General features: G+C 39.3%; 1 protein-coding gene across 4 annotated transcripts in view; it reads right to left on the bottom strand.

Annotated features, from left to right (window-relative positions):
• Positions 1-628: 628 nt before the first annotated feature.
• Positions 629-21539, bottom strand: part of CNOT4 (CCR4-NOT transcription complex subunit 4) — a 153324-nt gene continuing 132413 nt past the window's right edge. For 2 of the 4 annotated variants that reach the window (XM_030932501.1, XM_030932502.1), the window contains exons 11-12: positions 2700-2912; positions 629-2021 (exon numbers count right to left, since the gene is read on the bottom strand). In XM_030932501.1, coding sequence (XP_030788361.1) covers positions 1720-2021; positions 2700-2912 — 515 coding nt within the window. In that variant the 3' untranslated portion in view covers positions 629-1719. The remainder of the gene's footprint in view (positions 2022-2699; positions 2913-21539) is intronic. The other 2 variants (XM_030932503.1, XM_030932504.1) reach the window with 1 other exon arrangement.

The following is a 21539-nucleotide window of genomic DNA, read 5'->3' as shown; positions in this document are numbered from 1 at the left end:
TGCCAGTTCCTGCTTTGGGTTTCTGAATGCAGCCCAACTCAAGACATACAAACCACACAGATCCTGGTGTCCTGTTGGGGAACAGGTAACTTTTATCCCCTACCCTCTTTTGGTCAGTGGTGCGATCATCGCCCCATCATCAGGTACTTCCTAAAATGGTCAGTCATAAAAGATGTGTCTGTGGATCATCTACATCAGTGTTTCCCGATCTCCTTCCCATCATGGCACTCACAAAGTGGTGCCACTTGTGTGACACAGTGGCTGCTGCTCCCGCCAGGTCTCCCTAAAGAGAATCAACATCTCAGCATGTCAATAACCTCTCCATTACTGGCACATGAGGCTTCTCAGTTGGGAAGGCTTGGCCTGCATAATACAATAGCAGAAAGAGGAATCTTCTACTGAAAGCCACTGGAAGAGGGATTCTTGAGGACAAGATGGGCTGAACTTCAAGGATGACACTGGCTGACAATAAAATGGTTGTTTATCCTCCACTTTCTTCTTCTAAGCCATCTTCCCTCCCTATTGTTGAAGATGTAAAATCAAATGGAAAATCTGATGGCTACTTGTCACAAAATCTTTCAAACTCACATGCAACAAAACGGAAAAACAAAAACAAGAACAACCCAAGTGTCATCATCAAGTTTTCTGTTTTATTTAAGATTTTAGTTTTAATTCTGAAGAAAGAGGTACATTTCCTTGTTTTTAGTTTTAGCGTCAGGTTATAACCAGGTTTCTGTTTTCTTTTCTCCTGTCTTTTCAATACTGCACAAACGTCCAGAAACTACAGGGTTAAGTAAAAGCTGCAGGCAAGGAGGTCAGAGATTTGCTCCTGATGGTGATCAGATGGCCCCAGAGCAGTGCTATCTCAGAGTGCCCTCGTCAGGTGAATTTACGGTAAAAGAAAAACGATTCCGACAGAGGAGAAGGACTGAAGAAGTCACTTACATTTCAGCTCTTATATTATTAATAGGTATTAAATCTGTGAATACTTTTTTTCTTTAAAACATTTCAATTTACTTTAAATCTAAAGCCAAAAAAATTTTCTCCTTTAAAAAAATTACTTCTCACCTCCTTAGAAACTCTTTAGCAATCAGCCAGTTACTACTACAGATGAATTTGTCTTTCCATCAACTTCCAATACATTCTTTTGCTTAACGACACAATCAAGTCCTTGCCATCAGCTTGCCAAAATAATTAAAAATTAATTTAAATTAAAAGCATTTTCCCTGCAATAATGATAAGCTGAATACAAGATGGATGCTAGGACCACTGTTTTCCCCCATGCATTTAGCAATCTCACGTAAATGAACCTGGTTTTCAAACTTCTGCAGTTGATAATGCGTTTACTTGACCTTTCCTATAGATTAATCGCCATTTTCTGCTAAGCAGATTATGTCATTATTATGCGCAACAGACAAACAATAATTTTCTAAGTATTGAGACTGCCCTTTGATTTTTTTTTCTCTCCTTAAAAAGGCATTTTTAGAAACATTCAACAGTGTCACTCAAATGCTGGATCAACAAAAACTTTTACAATTAATAAAGAGATGGTAATGACCCTGTGATCGCATTGCATCTGGGGGTAGGGAGAAAAAAAATTGATCAGGTACTGGATTCTTCAGAACATAAGAAATGAGAAGGGAGCTGTGGGTGGTGGGCTGAGAGGGAGAAAACAAAGTGGGACAAATCCTGCATTTTCTAATAGTTGCTCCTCTTTGCCTAATGGCGGTCCAGTGTTGAACTCTGTAGTAAATCTGTGGGGGTTTTGCTGGGGGGTCTGAAGGCTGTCTGAAAGCCTGGGGGTGGGGAGTGGAAGCTGGAAGGGTTTGAAGGAGGAGGGTAGGGATTCCAACTGGCTCTGTGCAGCGGGATCTGTGTGCTGAAGGGGGCGCTGTGGTGGGTCTGTGATGGAGCAGCGCTGGGGCCGTCCATCTCTGTGAGGGCCTGAAGGGATTTTAGCCAGTGTGGAGGATTGTCATCTTGAAGAGAGTCTAAACTGTTTCCTGAAGATGCTGGAATACCTAAGGAAAGAAAAGAAAAAAGAGGGAAAATGGTGAGTTTGTGTGGAAAGAATAAGGTCATCAAACAAATTTAGAAAACAAAACCAAAAGGAAACACAGAAGAGATTACAATTTTAAACTCCTTCCACATGAGACCTTCTAAACCTTCTGTTCCTTTGATCCTCCCCCAACAACCAAGACTTATTGTCACACAAACCCATGCCTCCTCTTGAACTAGACTTAGTCCCCCACTGTCACAGAGGCACAGCTGCAAAACACCATTCCCCAGAACTGCATGACGGCATTTCCCAATTGTGCTTTTCTTCCTCTGACAGGGATGCATAACAAGACAGCCTTATAATAGAGAGCTTTATAACAAAAAGTGGAGTATGTTCCTTATAAGAAGAGTAAGTCAGATCCTTTTGTACTTTGAGGACTACAAAATACACATGTTGCTAGACGTTAACACCTACTTAAACCAGAAGAAGCAACCTAGGCACCAAATGCCTTCTTATTAATACACAACTAGGCCGACAGGTTAAATGAGACTTGCATGACCCCTGAGAACCAAACAAGCCACTCCACACTTGCAGCTTTGTGAAAAGAAGCTTATGTTGAAGAGATCTCGGTTTTTATTTTATCTGTGCTAAAAACCAAACTGTTGGCAGTCAGTGGAGCTGAAGGGAGTGAGAAAGTTACCTGTGATGATGGCTGGGTCTGTCCAGCTGCCAGGGCTGTCCCAACTCAGGCTGTCGGTGGTGGCAGTGTTGGAGGTTGGTGCACTGTGGTTGGCGTTGGAGGGGGAAGAAGAATTGGGCAGTCCACCAAAGTTGATGTTAATGTTGGGTAGAAGTGCCCTTAGCCCGTCCTGCCATTCCTTCATATTTAAACTCTCTACAGAACTGCTGTTGTCTGGGAGATTTACCAACAAAAAAATGAAAGATAAAAAAAAATAAAAAGCTACGTTAGAAACATATGTTGTTCTTTAGTGGTTAAGCGGGAGAAGAATTATTCTTTCTTTATTGAGCATTTAAAATGGGTTGTCCTAGCAAGATAAACTTCATTAGGATTTTGCTCGTGAGCTCAGAGCCCCTGAAGTAAGTGAGGAAAAACCTGCTCAAGGATCAGGAGAGGGAGCTTCTTGTCTCTCTATAGCCTCTTCACCATTATGGGTTTGTAAATCAATAATCCAGTTTAAAGACTCAATGCTCCAGAGCACAATTTAGTTCCAGCTACATTATGAAGTTTCAGTTAGTGAGGCATTTAGCCAGCTGAGCTGATTTACGCTATAAAAAAGCCAAGTCTGCAAAGTCCAATATAGGAGCTTATTTCTCAGCCCATCAAATGGAAGAAAAGTCATTTTATGAAGAATAAACATAAGCAATAGAAAAAGAAAAATAATTAAGTCCTTCTTGATTATAAAACTGGCAATGTGTTTCAGAAGAGAAAAGCAGTAATGAACAGGCTTTTGAATTTGAAAAGAATGTATTTCCATTTAGTCACTAAGGCCAAGGAAGCAGGAGCTGACACCTTTTAGATGGAATAATGTCCAACAGTCTGTCCTGCCCTACTCCAACAGTTCGACCGATCGTTCACAGCCTGAGTCCTGGGGCACTACAGTTTTCTGGGTCTATTTATGAATAGCATCAAACATGAGAAGACACTAGCAACATAAAAAAGGCTTTTTATAAATTGTGACTAAACTAACCTGATCTACTACCATCCAGAATCCACATACTATAACTAACTGGCTGGGGGGAAAAGGGTGAAGTATAACAACTACTTAGATAATTGTTTTATTTAACAAATACTTAGATAGCTGTTTTATTGAAAATATGAATGCAAGTCAAATTACAAACTAGAGTTTTTGAAAAAAGCATAGAAAAGTATTTCTGATTCTACAGAACTGATTAGCAATCAACGCTGAGGAGGAGGAGGAAGAGAAGGAGGAGGAGGAGGTTCTATCAGGCACGATCTATGCTGTTTAGCAAAATCAGGATTTTCTTTTTGTAATTTTGCTTTCCACCAACCACTGATCTATGCCAAATTATATCATGTTTCAACAAGTGAAGCATTTAACTCCATTGACCTTATTTAGAAAAACACAAAAAACAACTAAACTGAACAAAGGTCATCTCTGAACTTACTAAGATGAAGAAAAAGCTCTCTAGGCTACACAAAACAAGACAACAGAAGGGAAAATAAATTCTCCAAGCCTACTTTCATTTCATAATTGATGTAATTTACTAAACCTCACATTTCTTATATTTGCATATTATTTTACATTTGTATTGAGTTGTATGGTTTACAAGGCACTCTAATAGTCAATTATTTCATTTGATCTTCACAACAGCCCTGAGAGGTAGGCAAAGGAGGATAAATAATCTGCATTTACTAGATAAAGAAACAGACTCAGGAATAATTTGCTCAAGTTCACAAAACTCGTTATTGAGAACTTGAACCTGAACCCTATCTGTCAAAAAAAAAAAAAAAAAAGCAAGTAAGCTTACTCTCTCTCTCTACGCTGTACAGACTATTAATTTTTTAAAGGGTCAAATATTAAATGGAAAGTCCAGGGGAAGATCCATGATTGAAAGGAGGCAAGAGAGAAACACAGAAGCATTATAGTATGCCCACTGGTCATGATTTGAAGAGAGATATTGTGACTCAAGGAAGAAACTGGACTTTGTGGCCAGGAGAAAAAAATTCTAATCAAGAATACAATCATTAGGTTCCCCCTGGCTCCCTAACTACATGAGACACAAACAAGATCACAAATTTAAGTCCTAGAACACTCTCAATTACAGGAAGGTTTACGGCTATGCAACATTCTAACTTTTAAAGCAGTCAAACTGTCAGGCTGAATAACTTAAAATAGCTTCCAATTAGGCAAAAACAAAACAGGGAAAACTTCCTGGAAAAAAAATAAAATCCCCCAGAAATAGAAAGATGATGTATAACTACATGGGACAATGTTCAGGAGGATAAATGCTCTTACACTGAGTGGCTAACGTCCCTAAGAAGTCCAGGCAAATGATGATCCTCCCTCTTCTACTGACTAGGGAGAGAGAGAATATCCCGTAAGTGAAACCAATCTGCTCCTAACTTTTGCTTTACCATTTAGTGAGCAATGAAATTGAGGAACATTTAATTTTGCATTAACAGAATAACACTTGCATTTACATAAATCTTATTTGAAATTCAGTAATAGTCAAAAGACAATAAAGGCAGAGGGGTTATATGAGAACTCTCTGTACTTCCTACTCCGTTTTGCTGAGAACCTAAAACTACTCTTAAAAAAGTTTGTTTTAAGGGACATTTGTTCCTGTAATTGTAGACTAATCAAATCAAGCAAGAGTATGTTAGCCAAAGAAATTCACATATGGCACATGATGCAGAAACAGTGAGAAATTTAGATCCTCCCAGGTGCACTATGATTACAGGATACCTTGGGAAATAAATCAGCTAGTTTATAATGCAACAATCTTTACACCCCTCCCCCCAAAACATCATGTGCCTTGACATTTTGGGAGCCTGACAGCATGGGTGTGTGGCTTACAGTAAAGCTGCAAGTGTTACAGGGAAGTAGAATGATGCTTTTAGCTCTTGGAATAGGACCATATTCCATCTAGCTTAGAAGAAAAGAAGTTTATTTCACTGTTTTTTTCCACTATTGCTATGCCAAGTGTTGGCACAAAGAAAAGGTGAGAGAAAGGAAATCAGCTTAATCCTAACCCCATCAAAATAGCTCATCTCAGTCCAGCCGTACCTGAAGTCACCTCCTTGACTCCCCATTCCCTCCCAATGACCCAAATTTGTCTTGGCTGCAAGGGCTTCTGACAATTCCATTCTTTGAAATACATACAGCAGGGTTTATCAACTTCATCACTACTGACAGTTTGAACTACATAATTCTCTGTTGTGGAGTGCTGTCCTAAGCACTGTGGGAGGTTTAGCAGCATTGCCGGCCTCTACCCACTAGAGGCTAGGGGTACCAACTCCCCAGTTGTGATAGCCAAAATTGTCTTTAGACATTGCAAATGTCTTCTAGGGAAGTAAAATTGCATCTAGTTGAGAACCAGAACCACTGACACAAAGGAAGTTGATTCCTTTGCTTCTAGGGCTCTTAAATGATCTCACTGGAATGCACATTTTCCTTTTGAATAGTACCAGGACTTTGACCACTGACTCAACTTGATGCAAGTTCATTTTCTTTTATTTACACAGGACTTCACACTGGAGTACAATTCAACGTGTATAAGTCAGTGGGTTTCATAGAGAAAACATTGTAGATAGGTTGTATAAGGCATCTCTACAACTGGCTGTCAATATAATTTAGCCATGTATATCCCAGGACCCCTAATTCATAAGTAAAAATAACACCTGTCTTACTCTCTCATAAGGATAAAAATAAGAGAAGGAAATGCAATTTGGAGCACATTTATTACTTGCTAAATGCCTAACAACAAATGCTCCACTGGTGGTCAATACTGAATGGATATAAACTTTCCAAGAAGCTAAGTATTTCTTACTGCCAGGAACTAGCCCTGTGGACAACTCTCCTTTTAGGAACTTAGGAATAACGCCCATCATTCTCAGCAGTAGTGTGAAGTCAATCTAATAATGAGCCTTCTCATCGCTAAAACATTACAAAGATACCAGAAAGTACTTTAAACTTACCATAAGATGTGAAAAGAGCAAGCAAAGTATAATAAAAATCAAGTTACCAAACATTTTATATTAAAAACAATATTAATTTTATTTTTAAAGTAATTAGTAATAGTATAATACATCAGGGGAGGAGTGTTTATTCTTAAAGAATTGATAATATATTTAGATGTTTTCTGATGTTAAAAAATTTTACTTTATGGCATATAAGTATGTACAAAAGAACACTATTTTCAGTTCTAAACAATTTGAGGGCAGGAAAGGGGGTCAAGTTGTTGGTAGTAGTTCTATTTTTCAGTGCAGAACTCAAAGGAACACAATTTAAAGTACTTTCAAGATGCCATGTGCCACACTTTCATATTCTACTATGTAAGAAGTATCAGTATACTTTGTTTGCCTGCCTCAGAAAACCTCTTATTAAAGAAGAAATTAGAGTTAAAATTCTGCTACTTTGCTGGTCAAGGTAGCAGAATCCATAGTAAGCCGATCATGATGCACCAAACAAGTTGACAAATCTAGTTTTTAGCAACAACAACAAGTTTAAAAAATCAGTATAAAATGCATAGATTAAGACCGCCAAGCTAAAAATCAAAGCAACTTTTTACTGAGTGCCTACAGTGTGCATGGAACATAAAAGCACTTAAATCATGACCTCTGTTTTTAAGGGGCTAAAAGTCTAGACAGTGGGACGATGAAAATACATGAAAAGTTCAACAACTACATCTGAAAAAGCAACAGAAGAAATGCCCAGGGTGGTATATGATTAAAATATGCTACATAAGTTCAGTAAAAAGACAGGCCAGTTGGGACACGTATGGGAACATGTTGGTGGGTGAAGAACAGTAGCATTCGTGGAGTTGCCATTTTAGTTACTACACAGCTCTCCCCCTCCTCCCACGCCAAACCTGAAAATCTCACAACAGGTTGAAACTATCTTTAGTATTTCTACATAACACTGTACTAGTCCAACTGTTTACTAGGAAGTACACAGAAAGGCATTTTAAACAATGACTATCTTATAGACTATACTTCAGAATGAATTCTGACATCAGACCTTTCACAGAACACTGCTTGGGTAAGCACACACCGTTAGCATTAACAGCATACAGAGTGGGTATCCCCCCTTTCTGTTCTCCAGGTTAACTGTAATATGTTAATTATTATGAAATGTAAAACTATAAATAGCAAAACGTGGGCAAATCTGCTCATAACAGTAACCTGTCACTGGCAATAAGCCAATGAGTTTTTCCAGCTGGCATAAAAGCTTCACCTGAAAGAATGGAAGTTGAGGGGGCAGGGTACCAGGACAAGGCATCCTTCCTTCCCACCTTGATTTCATGTAGTTTACGTATTAGGGCACTATGTAAAATTTAATTTGAAAAATAAGATCTGCTGCTAAAAGGGTAAAGACATAGAAGACCTCTGCATAATGACAACATATTGAGATAAAACACATGTAAAACAAGCCCCCAAACAAGACAATTCCAGTAGATATGTTTCCACGAATATATTTTTGTGCCACCAAATCAGGATATTGTGCCTTCTTGGAATTCTTGCCTCTATTTTAATTTTGGTACCACCTCCTCAAGGTCTTCTCATTGAACAATAAATATACCCCTACTGGGTGTATTTATCCTCAATGAGGATGTCTCTCACTGAGAGACCCAGTCACAAAATACACCTAAAAGTGTTTATTCTGCACTTCAGTTTGTGAGCCATATTTAATGGTCATTACCAAAAGGCTCAATACAACCTGATTTTTTCTAAAAAGCTTTTGTCTTCCATCTTCACTCTTGTCCTTTACAGATCAAAACCACATGCTCCAATGGTTAGGTTACTTAAACAAATCTTTCTTGGTGCAAGTGGCTACACAACAGAAACCTGGTTCCTACTATGATTAACTCTTTGCCAGTTAGACTTTCAAATCTTTGTGCATTTTTAGAAAGACATAGGGAACAACCTGTCCTAGCTCCTGCCCCCACACCCCTCCCTCTTACAGATGATCTCCTCCCAGTTTTGGGATGGAGTGCATCTTCATTAGTATTTGACTTGAACAAAGTCTAAATTTCCTCAAACCTCAACAATGAATCTCTAAGTGACTCAAATACAAATGATTTATGCTGAACTAAACTTCAAAGAGCAGACAAAATTTGTCATGTTGAAATTTAAAAGAAAGCCTTCATAATATAAGCATACTGTACATCAGGGCAGTCACAAAAATCTTTCCAATTTATTAACTAAAATACGCAGAGAAAATGACTTCTCAGTAAATGAATTGTTATAGACAGACATTATAAAATCAGTTTATGAAAAATGTTATTCTAGTTAAATAGTTTACACTCAAATTTCTAGAACTACGTTTATTATAAAGCAAGACAGACCAATACTGCACTAGGTCACAGACAAAATCTTAACGGTTTAATAGATCTGAAAGTAGAGTTTGCATTAAGTGGAAAATCTTAAGAACCCAAATGAAAAAAAGAGTTCTGAGCAGAAACAAAGAACCTGAACAAAGTAACAGCCAAAACAACAACAAAAAAGGCAAAATTTGTTTATACTAGTAGAAAGAAGCAAAAATGACATAAACAGAAAAATCCACATCCGCTACACATGACCTGTGCTTTCTAAACTTTATTCCCTCCATTCTCCTTGCCTAGAATGCTTTCTTGTTCTCTTCAAGTCGTTTTTATTCAATCTTCCAAAAGTCAAAGTCTCTTCTCTTCCACCGGATAGCACTTAGGGTCTGAACTACTCATCTGGCAGCACACTGTGCCGTGCCATCAGCTGCAGTTACTGTCCACCCTTCCATGTACTCATACTTCACCCTCTCACAACTCCACTGAAAAGCCTGATGGGGACATCCTGTACATTCTTCAGCAGGTAGCTCAGTGTTTCAGAAATGTTACCTGCATCAAGATATCCACAGACTTGAGGGTCTGACTTGAGAAGAGCTGGAAAGTGACTTTTCCCCAACAAAATCTGTTTAATTCATATCTATATAATGCTGTGAACAGATGGTTCTCTCCAAAAAGATGCAAAGCTTTCTGAATGCAGGAGGAGTAAGTTAAGTTTTGGGGTCCAAGAGGCTTCTCTGCATGTAAACTGAAGAAAATGAGCCACTAAGATGATATGTTTTTAATAGCATTTCAGATGCCAAAACACAAGCAAATACACTTTTGTAGCATCAAAACTGTTTAAAGAAGGAATGTTTTATTAAAAACAAATATTCTAGTATTATATGTACAAGATGTTAAACAAAAGTCTCTAAGATATATTCTACCCATTTTTCTACTCCAGCCACTATTCCTTCACTCACTATGCACTTTATGTACTCAATTACTTTAGTATCAACAATCCAATAAGGTTTAGTAGTAGGTTCATTTTACAAATGAGGAGACTGAGTAGGTGCTGTAGTTCCAAGAATTTGTCCCAGGTTATAGAGTTAGTGTTGCAGTCAGCAATTAAAATCAGTCTGACTCCAAAGCATTTGTTCTTGCCATCAAACATACTACCAACAAGTCTGTGTCCTGGGCAGGACTCATGGGCTAATTAGAAGGGAAGCGCAAATGTGTTTAAATAACTACAACATGGGATAATAAATGCTATTCTAGTATGAGCAAAGACCTGTGGGGCATAAAGAAGGAAGTGAATAATTCTTCCATTCTACATATAGGATAAATGACGAATAAGAAAATATCAGAGGAAAAGCAGCTGATGTGGAAGAGGGAAAGGACATCCCATAGAGAACACAGGGACACACAGGCCACAGGCAGCAAATAAGAAAATATAGATGAACTGGGGGCGGAGCAAGATGGCCGACTAGGAACAGCTCCAGTCTCCAACTCCCAACGCGAGCAACACAGAAGACCAGTGATTTCTGCATTTTCAACTGAGGTACTGGGGTCATCTCACTAAGGAGTGCCGGACAATCAGTGCTGGTCAGTTGCTGCAGCCCAACCAGCGAGAGCTGAAGCAGGGCGAGGCATTGCCTCACCTGGGAAGCGCAAGGGGGAAGGGAATACCTTTTCCTAGCCAGGGGAACTGAGACACACAACACCTGGAAAATCGGGTAACTCCCACCCCAATACTGCACTTTAAGCAAACGGGCACACCAGGAGAATATATCCCACACCTGGCCGGGAGGGTCCCACACCCACGGAGCCTCCCTCATTGCTAACACAGCAGTCTGCGATCTAACCGCAAGGCAGCAGTGAGGCTGGGGGAGGGGCGCCCACCATTGCTGAGGCTTAAGTAGGTAAACAAAGCCGCTGGGAAGCTCGAACTGGGTGGAGCTCACAGCAGCTCAAGGAAACCTGCCTGTCTCTGTAGACTCCACTTCTGGGGACAGGGCACAGCTAAACAACAACAACAACAAAAGCAGCAGAAACCTTTGCAGACGCAAACGACTCTGTCTGACAGCTTTGAAGAGAGCAGTGGATCTCCCAACACGGAGGCTGAGATCTCAGAAGGGACAGACTGCCTGCTCAAGTGGGTCCCTGACCCCTGAGTAGCCTAACTGGGAGACATCCCCCACTAGGGGCAGTCTGACACCCCACACCTCACAGGGTGGAGTACACCCCTGAGAGGAAGCTTCCAAAGTAAGAATCAGACAGGTACACTCGCTGTTCAGCAATATTCTATCTTCTGCAACCTCTGCTGCTGATACCCAGGCAAACAGGGTCTGGAGTGGACCTCAAGCAATCTCCAACAGACCTACAGCTGAGGGTCCTGAATGTCAGAAGGAAAACTATCAAACAGGAAGGACACCTATACCAAATCCCCATCAGTACGTCACCATCATCAAAGACCAGAGGCAGATAAAACCACAAAGATGGGGAAAAATCAGGGCAGAAAAGCTGGAAATTCAAAAAATTAGAGCGCATCTCCCCTGGCAAAGGGGCGCAGGCCATCGCCAGCAACAGATCAAAGTTGGTCGGAGAATGACTTTGACGAGATGAGAGAAGAAGGCTTCAGTCCATCAAACTTCTCAGAGCTAAAGGAGGAGTTACGTACCCAGCGCAAAGAAACTAAAAATCTTGAAAAAAGAGTGGAAGAATTGACAGCTAGACTAATTAATGCAGAGAAGGTCATAAACGAAATGACAGAGATGAAAACCATGACACAAGAAATACGTGACAAATCCACAAGCTTCAGTAACCAACTCGATCAACTGGAAGAAAGAGTATCAGCGATTGAGGATCAAATGAATGAAATGAAGTGAGAAGAGAAACCAAAAGAAAAAAGAAGAAAAAGAAATGAACAAAGCCTGCAAGAAGTATGGGATTATGTAAAAGGACCAAATCTACGTCTGATTGGGGTGCCTGAAAGTGAGGGGGAAAATGGAACCAAGTTGGAAAACACTCTTCAGGATATCATCCAGGAGAACTTCCCCAACCTAGTAGGGCAGGCCAACATTCAAATTCAGGAAATACAGAGAACGCCAAAAAGATACTCCTCCAGAAGAGCAACTCCAAGACACATAATTGCCAGATTCACCAAAGTTGAAATGAAGGAAAAAATCTTAAGGGCAGCTAGAGAGAAAGGTCGGGTTACCCACAAAGGGAAGCCCATCAGACTAACAGCAGACCTCTCGGCAGAAACTCTACAAGCCAGAAGAGAGTGGGGGCCAATATTCAACATTCTTAAAGAAAAGACTTTTAAACCTAGAATTTCATATCCAGCCAAATTCAGTTTCATAAGTGAAGGAGAAATAAAATCCTTTACAGATAAGCAAATGCTTAGAGATTTTGTCACCACCAGGCCTGCCTTACAAGAGACCCTGAAGGAAGCCCTAAACATGGAAAGGAACAACCGCTACCAGCCATTGCAAAAACATGCCAAAATGTAAAGACCATCGAGGCTAGGAAGAAACTGCATCAACTAACGAGCAAAATAACCAGTTAATATCATAATGGCAGGATCAAGTTCACACATAACAATATTAACCTTAAATGTAAATGGACTAAATGCTCCAATTAAAAGACACAGACTGGCAAACTGGATAAAGAGTCAAGACCCATCAGTTTGCGGTATTCAGGAGACCCATCTCACATGCAGAGACATACATAGGCTCAAAATAAAGGGATGGAGGAAGACCTACCAAGCAAATGGAGAACAAAAAAAAGCAGGGGTTGCAATCCTAGTCTCTGATAAAACAGACTTTAAACCATCAAAGATCAAAAGAGACAAAGAAGGCCATTACATAATGGTAAAGGGATCAATTCAACAGGAAAAGCTAACTATCCTAAATATATATGCACCCAATACAGGAGCACCCAGATTCATAAAGCAAGTCCTTAGAGACTTACAAAGAGACTTAGACTCCCATACAATAATAATGGGAGACTTCAACACTCCACTGTCAACATTAGACAGATCAACGAAACAGAAAGTTAACAAGGATATCCAGGAATTGAACTCATCTCTGCACCAAGCGGACCTAATAGACATCTACAGAACTCTCCACCCCAAATCAACAGAATATACATTCTTCTCAGCACTACATCGCACTTATTCCAAAACTGACCACATAATTGGAAGTAAAGCAGTCCTCAGCAAATGTAAAAGAACAGAAATTATAACAAACTGTCTCTCAGACCACACTGCAATCAAACTAGAACTCAGGAGTAAGAAACTCAATCAAAACCGCTCAACTACATGGAAACTGAACAACCTGCTCCTGAATGACTACTGGGTACATAACGAAATGAAGGCAGAAATAAAGATGTTCTTTGAAACCAATGAGAACAAAGATACAACATACCAGAATCTCTGGGACACATTTAAAGCAGTGTGTAGAGGGAAATTTATAGCACTAAATGCCCAGAAGAGAAAGCTGGAAAGATCTAAAATTGACACTCTAACATCACAATTAAAAGAACTAGAGAGGCAAGAGCAAACACATTCAAAAGCTAGCAGAAGGCAAGAAATAACTAAGATCAGAGCAGAACTGAAGGAGACAGAGACAAAAAAACCCTCCAAAAAATCAATGAATCCAGGAGTTGGTTTTTTGAAAAGATCAACAAAATTGACAGACCACTAGCAAGACTAATAAAGAGGAAAAGAGACAGGAATCAAATAGACGCAATAAAAAATGATAAACGGGATATCACTACCGACCCCACAGAAATACAAACTACCATCAGAGAATACTATAAACACCTCTACGCAAATCAACTAGAAAATCTAGAAGAAATGGATAATTTCCTGGACACTTACACTCTTCCAAGACTAAACCAGGAAGAAGTTGAATCCCTGAATAGACCAATAGCAGGCTCTGAAATTGAGGCAATAATTAATAGCCTACCAACCAAAAAAAAGTCCAGGACCAGATGGATTCACAGCTGAATTCTACCAGAGGTACAAGGAGGAGCTGGTACCATTCCTTCTGAAACTATTCCAATCAATAGAAAAAGAGGGAATCCTCCCTAACTCATTTTATGAGGCCAACATCATCCTGATACCAAAGCCTGGCAGAGACACAACAAAAAAAGAGAATTTTAGACCAATATCCCTAATGAACATCGATGCAAAAATCCTCAATAAAATACTGGCAAACCGGATTCAGTAGCACATCAAAAAGCTTATCCACCATGATCAAGTGGGCTTCACCCCTGGGATGCAAGGCTGGTTCAACATTCGCAAATCAATAAACGTAATCCAGCATATAAACAGAACCAAAGACAAGAACCACATGATTATCTCAATAGATGCAGAAAAGGCTTTTGACAAAATTCAACAGCCCTTCATGCTAAAAATGCTCAATAAATTCGGTATTGATGGAACATACCTCAAAATAATAAGAGCTATTTATGACAAACCCACAGCTAATACCATACTGAATGGGCAAAAACTGGAAAAATTCCCTTTGAAAACTGGCACAAGACAGGGATGCCCTCTCTCACCACTCCTATTCAACATAGTGTTGGAAGTTCTGGCTAGGGCAATCAGGCAAGAGAAAGAAATCAAGGGTATTCAGTTAGGAAAAGAAGAAGTCAAATTGTCCCTGTTTGCAGATGACATGATTGTATATTTAGAAAACCCCATTGTCTCAGCCCAAAATCTCCTTAAGCTGATAAGCAACTTCGGCAAAGTCTCAGGATACAAAATTAATGTGCAAAAATCACAAGCATTCTTATACACCAGTAACAGACAAGCAGAGAGCCAAATCAGGAATGAACTTCCCTTCACAATTGCTTCAAAGAGAATAAAATACCTAGGAATCCAACTTACAAGGGATGTCAAGGACCTCTTCAAGGAGAACTACAAACCACTGCTCAGTGAAATAAAAGAAGACACAAACAAATGGAAGAACATACCATGCTCATGGATAGGAAGAATCAACATCGTGACAACGGCCATAATGCCCAAGGTTATTTATAGATTCAGTGCCATCCCCATCAAGCTACCAATGAGTTTCTTCACAGAATTGGAAAAAACTGCTTTAAAGTTCATATGGAACCAAAAAAGAGCCCGCATTGCCAAGACAATCCTAAGTCAAAAGGACAAAGCTGGAGGCGTCATGCTACCTGACTTCAAACTATACTACAAGGCTACAGTAACCAAAACAGCAGGGTACTGGTACTAAAACAGAGATACAGACCAATGGAACAGAACAGAGTCCTCAGAAATAATACCACACATCTACAGCCATCTGATCTTTGACAAAACTGAGAGAAACAAGAAATGGGGAAAGGATTCCCTATTTAATAAATGGTGCTGGGAAAATTGGCTAGCCATAAGTAGAAAGCTGAAACTGGATCCTTTCCTTACTCCTTATACGAAGATTAATTCAAGATGGATTAGAGACTTAAATGTTAGACCTAATACCATAAAAACCCTAGAAGAAAATCTAGGTAGTACCATTCAGGACATAGGCATGGGCAACGACTTCATGTCTAAAACACCAAAAGCAACGGCAGCAAAAGCCAAAATTGACAAATGGGATAGGATTAAACTAAAGAGCTTCTGCACAGCAAAAGAAACTACCATCAGAGTGAACAGGCAACCTACAGAATGGGAGAAAATTTTTGCAATCTACTCATCTGACAAAGGGCTAATATCCAGAATCTACAAAGAACTCAAACAAATATACAAGAAAAAAACAACCCCATCAAAAAGTGGGCAAAGGATATGAACAGACATTTCTCAAAAGATGACATTCATACAGCCAACAGACACATGAAAAAATGCTCATCATCACTCGCCTTCAGAGAAATGCAAATCAAAACCACAATGAGATACCATCTCATACCAGTTAGAATGGCAATCATTAAAAAGTCAGGAAACAACAGGTGTTGGAGAGGATGTGGAGAAATAGGAACACTTTTATACTGTTGGTGGGATTGTAAACTAGTTCAACCATTATGGAAAACAGTATGGCAATTCCTCAAGGATCTAGAACTAGATGTACCATATGACCCAGCCATCCCACTACTGGGTATATACCCAAAGGATTATAAATCATGCTGCTATAAAGACACATGCACACGTATGTTTATTGCGGCACTATTCACAATAGCAAAGACTTGGAATCAACCCAAATGTCCATCTGTGACAGACTGGATTAAGAAAACGTGGCACATATACACCATGGAATACTATGCAACCATAAAAAAGGATGAGTTTGTGTCCTTTGTAGGGACATGGATGCAGCTGGAAACCATCATTCTTAGCAAACTATCACAAGAACAGAAAATCAAACACCGCATGTTCTCACTCATAGGTGGGAACTGAACAATGAGATCAATTGGACTCGGGAAGGGGAACATCACACACCGGGGCCTATCATGGGGAGGGGGGAGGGGGGAGGGATTGCATTGGGAGTTATACCTGATATAAATGATGAATTGATGGGTGCTGTCGAGTTGATGGGTGCAGCACACCAACATGGCACAAGTATACATATGTAACAAACCTGCATGTTATGCACATGTACCCTAGAACTTAAAGTATAATAATAAAAAAAAAAAAAAAGAAAATACAGTGGGAACATTTCAAAATATAAATAGATGTGTTTTGCATAATGTGTATTATTCTCTTCTAAAATGTTCCTATAAAGATCTATAAATCTGTCTTGAAGGAGAATCAGATTAATGAGAACAAGAAGAATCTAGATGGCTGCTTTTTGAAGGATCTAAGGAATCAGAATCTAAGAAACAAAACAAAAATATTTATATGCAAAGTTATATAAAAAAAGAGGAAAAAGTAAACAAATTTTAATACAAAAGATACATACACCCTTAGAAGCATCACAGACTGGATCAGATGAGACCTGAACCAGAATATGTAAGCAAGGCTAAATGAAGGCAAGGGACAAAAAGATTCATTTAAAAGATCTGTAAAATATCAAAGCAGCAGCCTGGAGGGAAGCATTTAAGTGAGCACAAAACTGAGCAGTGACCATGAACAAAGCCCTGTGAGGAGTTCCAAAGATGGTCAAGGGAACGTAAAATAAGGAGACGATACACAGATCACCAGAATATTCACCCAACACCACTTCCCCAAAACAAATGACAAAATTGCAGAGACATGGAGGGTGTCAACCACCCTAACATCTTTGAAGTCTAAATCGGCTAGAGGAAAATAAACCTGAGAAAACATTCCTTGCTGACGATCTCTCTTTTCCAAGGTGAAAATAAGGAAGACAACTTTTATTTTGGAGTTAATTCTGACCGACGAAGAACTGGTTGGCTACTGCAAAAACAACAGAAACCCTAGGAGGATGTGACAGAATTTTAGGATTTACAAAAGCAGCGAATGAGAATAATTATACTTGAGTTCTTAGATGGCAAGCATCCTCGCTATTTTGCAAGTACCACAGTGTATTACAATCATCTGTCTACATGTTCACTTTTTACGACTAGACTTTGAGCTCCTCTAGGAAAAAGACCTTGATTTAATCATTTCTATGTAGTAAACAATGCCTGAACCTCAACTTCAGCAGGTACTTTATGTTTCCTAAACATATAACCCTGAACATTGGCTTCCAGGGTTTTTTTTTGGAGACGGAGTCTTGCTCCGTCGCCCAGGCTGGAGGGCAATGGTGCAACCTCAGCTCACTACAACCTCCGCCTCCCAAGTTCAAGTGATTCTCCTACCTCAGCCTCCCAAGTAGCTGGGATTACAGGCATGCACCACTACGCCTGGCTAATTTTTGTATTTTTAGTAGAGACAGGGTTTTGCCATGTTGGTCAGGCTGGTCTCGAACGCTGACCTCGTGATCCACCCGCCTCAGCCTCCCAAAGTACTGGGATTACAGGCGTGAGCCACCGTACCTGGCTTGCTTCCAGGTTTTTTAAGAAAACAACTATCCAAAAAAGATAGGGAAAAGGATGGGTGGGAGTGGTCCCATGGTTATAGAGAGCAGTGATTCACAGGCCACAGAAGATGCTAAAACATGACATTTTGACTATGCAGTAGTAAATAAATCTATAAGGAAAAGAAAATTAGAGGAAATCTAAAGAAGTTGTTACACAGGGAGAATCTGATGGGATTAGATTTGAAAAGAAAGAAAAGATGGGTAGAGGTATATAACCTACTTGTATATAAAAGTATAATTCTTATGGATTAAAGTCAGAATACATAATGATCTGGGGAAAGTGAAAAATGCTGAAAGCAAGACAAAGCTATGTTTGGAATAAGGGGAATATCAAGAAAGGCCACTGCTCAGCCTGATGCCATATTAAGACAGGAGAAAAGGTAGGGCAATGTAGTTCCATGTTCATTTTGCTTCTTTCTATCTTTAGATAAGAGCATGATCTTCTAACCAAAAGGACAGATTTAGTAATGTGAAGAAGGGAACTGTTAAGTCAGGAGAGATGCAAAGACATCACAAAAGCATCTACTCAATTCAAATGAGTTTAAATCTTTAGACTGAAAATGAGTTTTATCCCAGGCTCTTAATCTTCACAGGTGAGAGCACAAAACCACTGTTAAACAAGTACCAGAAACGGAGGAAATGGCGGACTCTAGAAGCAACATGCTTAGAATTATTATTTTTTTATTTTTATTTTTTGAAACCAAGCCTTGCTCTGTCACTCAGGCTGGAGTACAATGGTTCGATCTCGGCTCACTGCAACCTCCGCCTCCCAGGTTCCAGCGATTCTCCTGCCTCAGCCTCCTGAGTAGCTGGGATTACAGGCGCCTGCCACCACACCCAGCTAATTTTATTTTTTGTATTTTTAGTAGAGACGGGGTTTCACCTTGGTTGACCAGACTGGTCTCAAACTCCTGACCTTGGGTGATCTGCCTGCCTTGCCTCCCAAAGTGCTAGGATTACAGGCCTGAGCCACCATGCCCAGTCTAGAATTAGTTCTTCAGAAAATTCTAAAACATTTGGGCTTGATGATTTCTTTAGAAATGAATATGATGGGTTTATCAATCACTGTTCTCTCTGCTTGTGTTTGGGGGTATTTTTCATGGGAAATAATGTGTAGCATTTCGACTAGAACTCAGCTCGATTCCACCTAAAATATACAGGAAGTTTAATTCTGAAACTGAACAAGTAGTCATAGAGGTTCCACTAACAATTGTTTTCCATTGGAAAAGTCCTTATATATCCCACGGCCCACTTCCTTTCCCCTTCTGTTGCCCATCAAAACTGAAAGACTTTGTAGTTAGCTCTGTTCCCATCCCACTGATTGCTCAATCCTCCCCAAAAATGGAATAAAGTTATCAATGAGAGTCAAAATGAATTTTCATAAAGAACAAATTCTATCAAAGTAATTTATTCTTTGGATAGGCTTCCTAGGATGTCAGAAGTATAATATATCTGGAATATGTCTTGAATTCAGCAGTTTCTGGTAAAATTTGCTGATGGTTCCCTTTTGGGATAACATGGTAAAGTATAGCATGGATAACAGCAGTGTTTAGATGAATCTACACAGAATATGAGATACTGAGTCAGCCTAAAAGTCTCTGTAATACTCTTGGGTTATATTTGACCCCATGCTTTTTATTATACTTAACAAAACCCACAAAGTTCATTTAAATATGCAAGCAGAAAGCCAGTTCTACAGATGACAGAATAGCGGAAACTGCAACTATTCTCAAAACTCTTACATTCTTTGACAAATGCTATTAATAGTGTTATTAATAACATGCATCTATCATTTTATAATCACATAGTTCTTTCATAACACAAACTAGTAAGATGGGGATATATAAACAGGATACATTCTAACAATACCAAATCCAAACACATACAATTTAACAGATAATTAGATTTTTAAAAATGCATTCAGAAAGGGCAGAATGGAAAAGATCTAATCATTAGCGTGTATGGGAAAAGGTGGAGTGGTTTTGCTTAATAGGCTTATGATACTTGGTATGGCAACTGGGTAATGGAATGCCTAAAAAAGTAACATTAAGACCATATAAATAGATGTACAATGTCTAAATTAGCAACTGTATGACCTTAGGCAAATCACAAATTATAACCACCCTGCTTCTCATTTATCAAATGGAGATAACTACCCTACAAGATACTTTTATAAAAGAACTCTGTAAACATAAGGGAAAATACAACTATCAGTAACAAATTTTAATAAGAGATCTATTATCTGATCATATGTGGATTATATTCAAGTGTGAGCTTCATATTTTATGAAAGGAAACATCAAGTCAAAATGTGTGTAACGGAGAATTAGACTCAGAGAATTCAAAATCATGTTGAGCATGGAATGGTTCAAAGAAGTGAGGCTGTTTGATCTACATCCAAAAGTTAACAGACAAGTGGTCTTCATGTGTTTAACAAAATGCACCTAAGAAGTACAATTGGAAAAGACTTTGGCTTAACCAAGACGAAAAATTTCTAACAATTTTGCCCTAAAGAACTCCCTACCTAGCAAAGTGTGAAGCTCCTAAAACACCTCAGGAGTACACACGAAGCATTCTGAAAAAGCAGGTATTAGAGAGACTTTCTGAACTGCGTATATGTGTTTCACGGAAGATTTACCAATATTTATATATAGATTTATGGGTATCACAAATGAGGAATCACTTGATAGAAAAATGTTAGTTTTTTTTTTTAAGGTGTGTGTTAGGGCTGGGAGCAGGGGCTCATGCCTGTAATCCCAGCACTTTGGGAGGCCGAGGTGGGTGGATCACGAGGTCAGGCGTTCAAGACCAGCCTGGCCAATATAGTGAAACCCTGTCTCTATTAAAAAATAGAAAAAATTAGCCGGGCATGGTGGTGGGCACCTGTAATTCCAGCTAGTTGGGAGGCTGAGGCAGGAGAATCGCTTGAACCTGGGAGGCGGAGGTTGCAGTGAGCCAAGATCGTGCCACTGCACTCCAACCTGGATGACAGTGTTAGATTCTGTCTCAAAAAATAAATAAACAAAAGGGGTGTGTGTGTGTGTGTGTGTGTGTGTGTGTGTGTGTGTGTATGTGTGTACAGGGGATGTTGGAAAAATAAGGAAAAGTCAAGAGCTGAGGTTTCCCAAATTTAGAGGTTAAAAAAAAAGGAAGAAGAAAAATTAATCACATAGTGAGTGGGTGATGTGTAGGGGGCAAAATCTTAACAATGAACACCACAATGCCAGAATAGAACCAAAAAATGAATTATAACTCATATGCAAATGAATCTGACTGAATGCTTCCAAAAGTCCAGATTAACACAAAATAGATCCATGCTTTGCAGGCCTCCAGAACTGACACCACTTTCAACCATCAATTTTCCTTCCACAAACATTTATTGCATGTCTACTCTGTACCATTTTCTCTGGAGCTTGCTGCTATGACATTCTCTAACAGCCTCCTAAAAGCCATGCTGTTCTTCATTTTTTATTTTTTAAGGCTAGTCAAGTGAAGTTCTGCTTATTTCTTAGCAGATCACTCGGGACTGGCCATTCCAAATGAAGTCAGTAA

Source organism: Rhinopithecus roxellana, chromosome 6 (assembly GCF_007565055.1).
Source record: "Rhinopithecus roxellana isolate Shanxi Qingling chromosome 6, ASM756505v1, whole genome shotgun sequence".
In the NCBI taxonomy this organism is placed as follows: Eukaryota; Metazoa; Chordata; class Mammalia; order Primates; family Cercopithecidae; genus Rhinopithecus; species Rhinopithecus roxellana.
The sequence above is the reverse complement of the archived record's forward strand: the minus strand, read 5'-3'. Positions and strand labels throughout refer to the sequence as shown.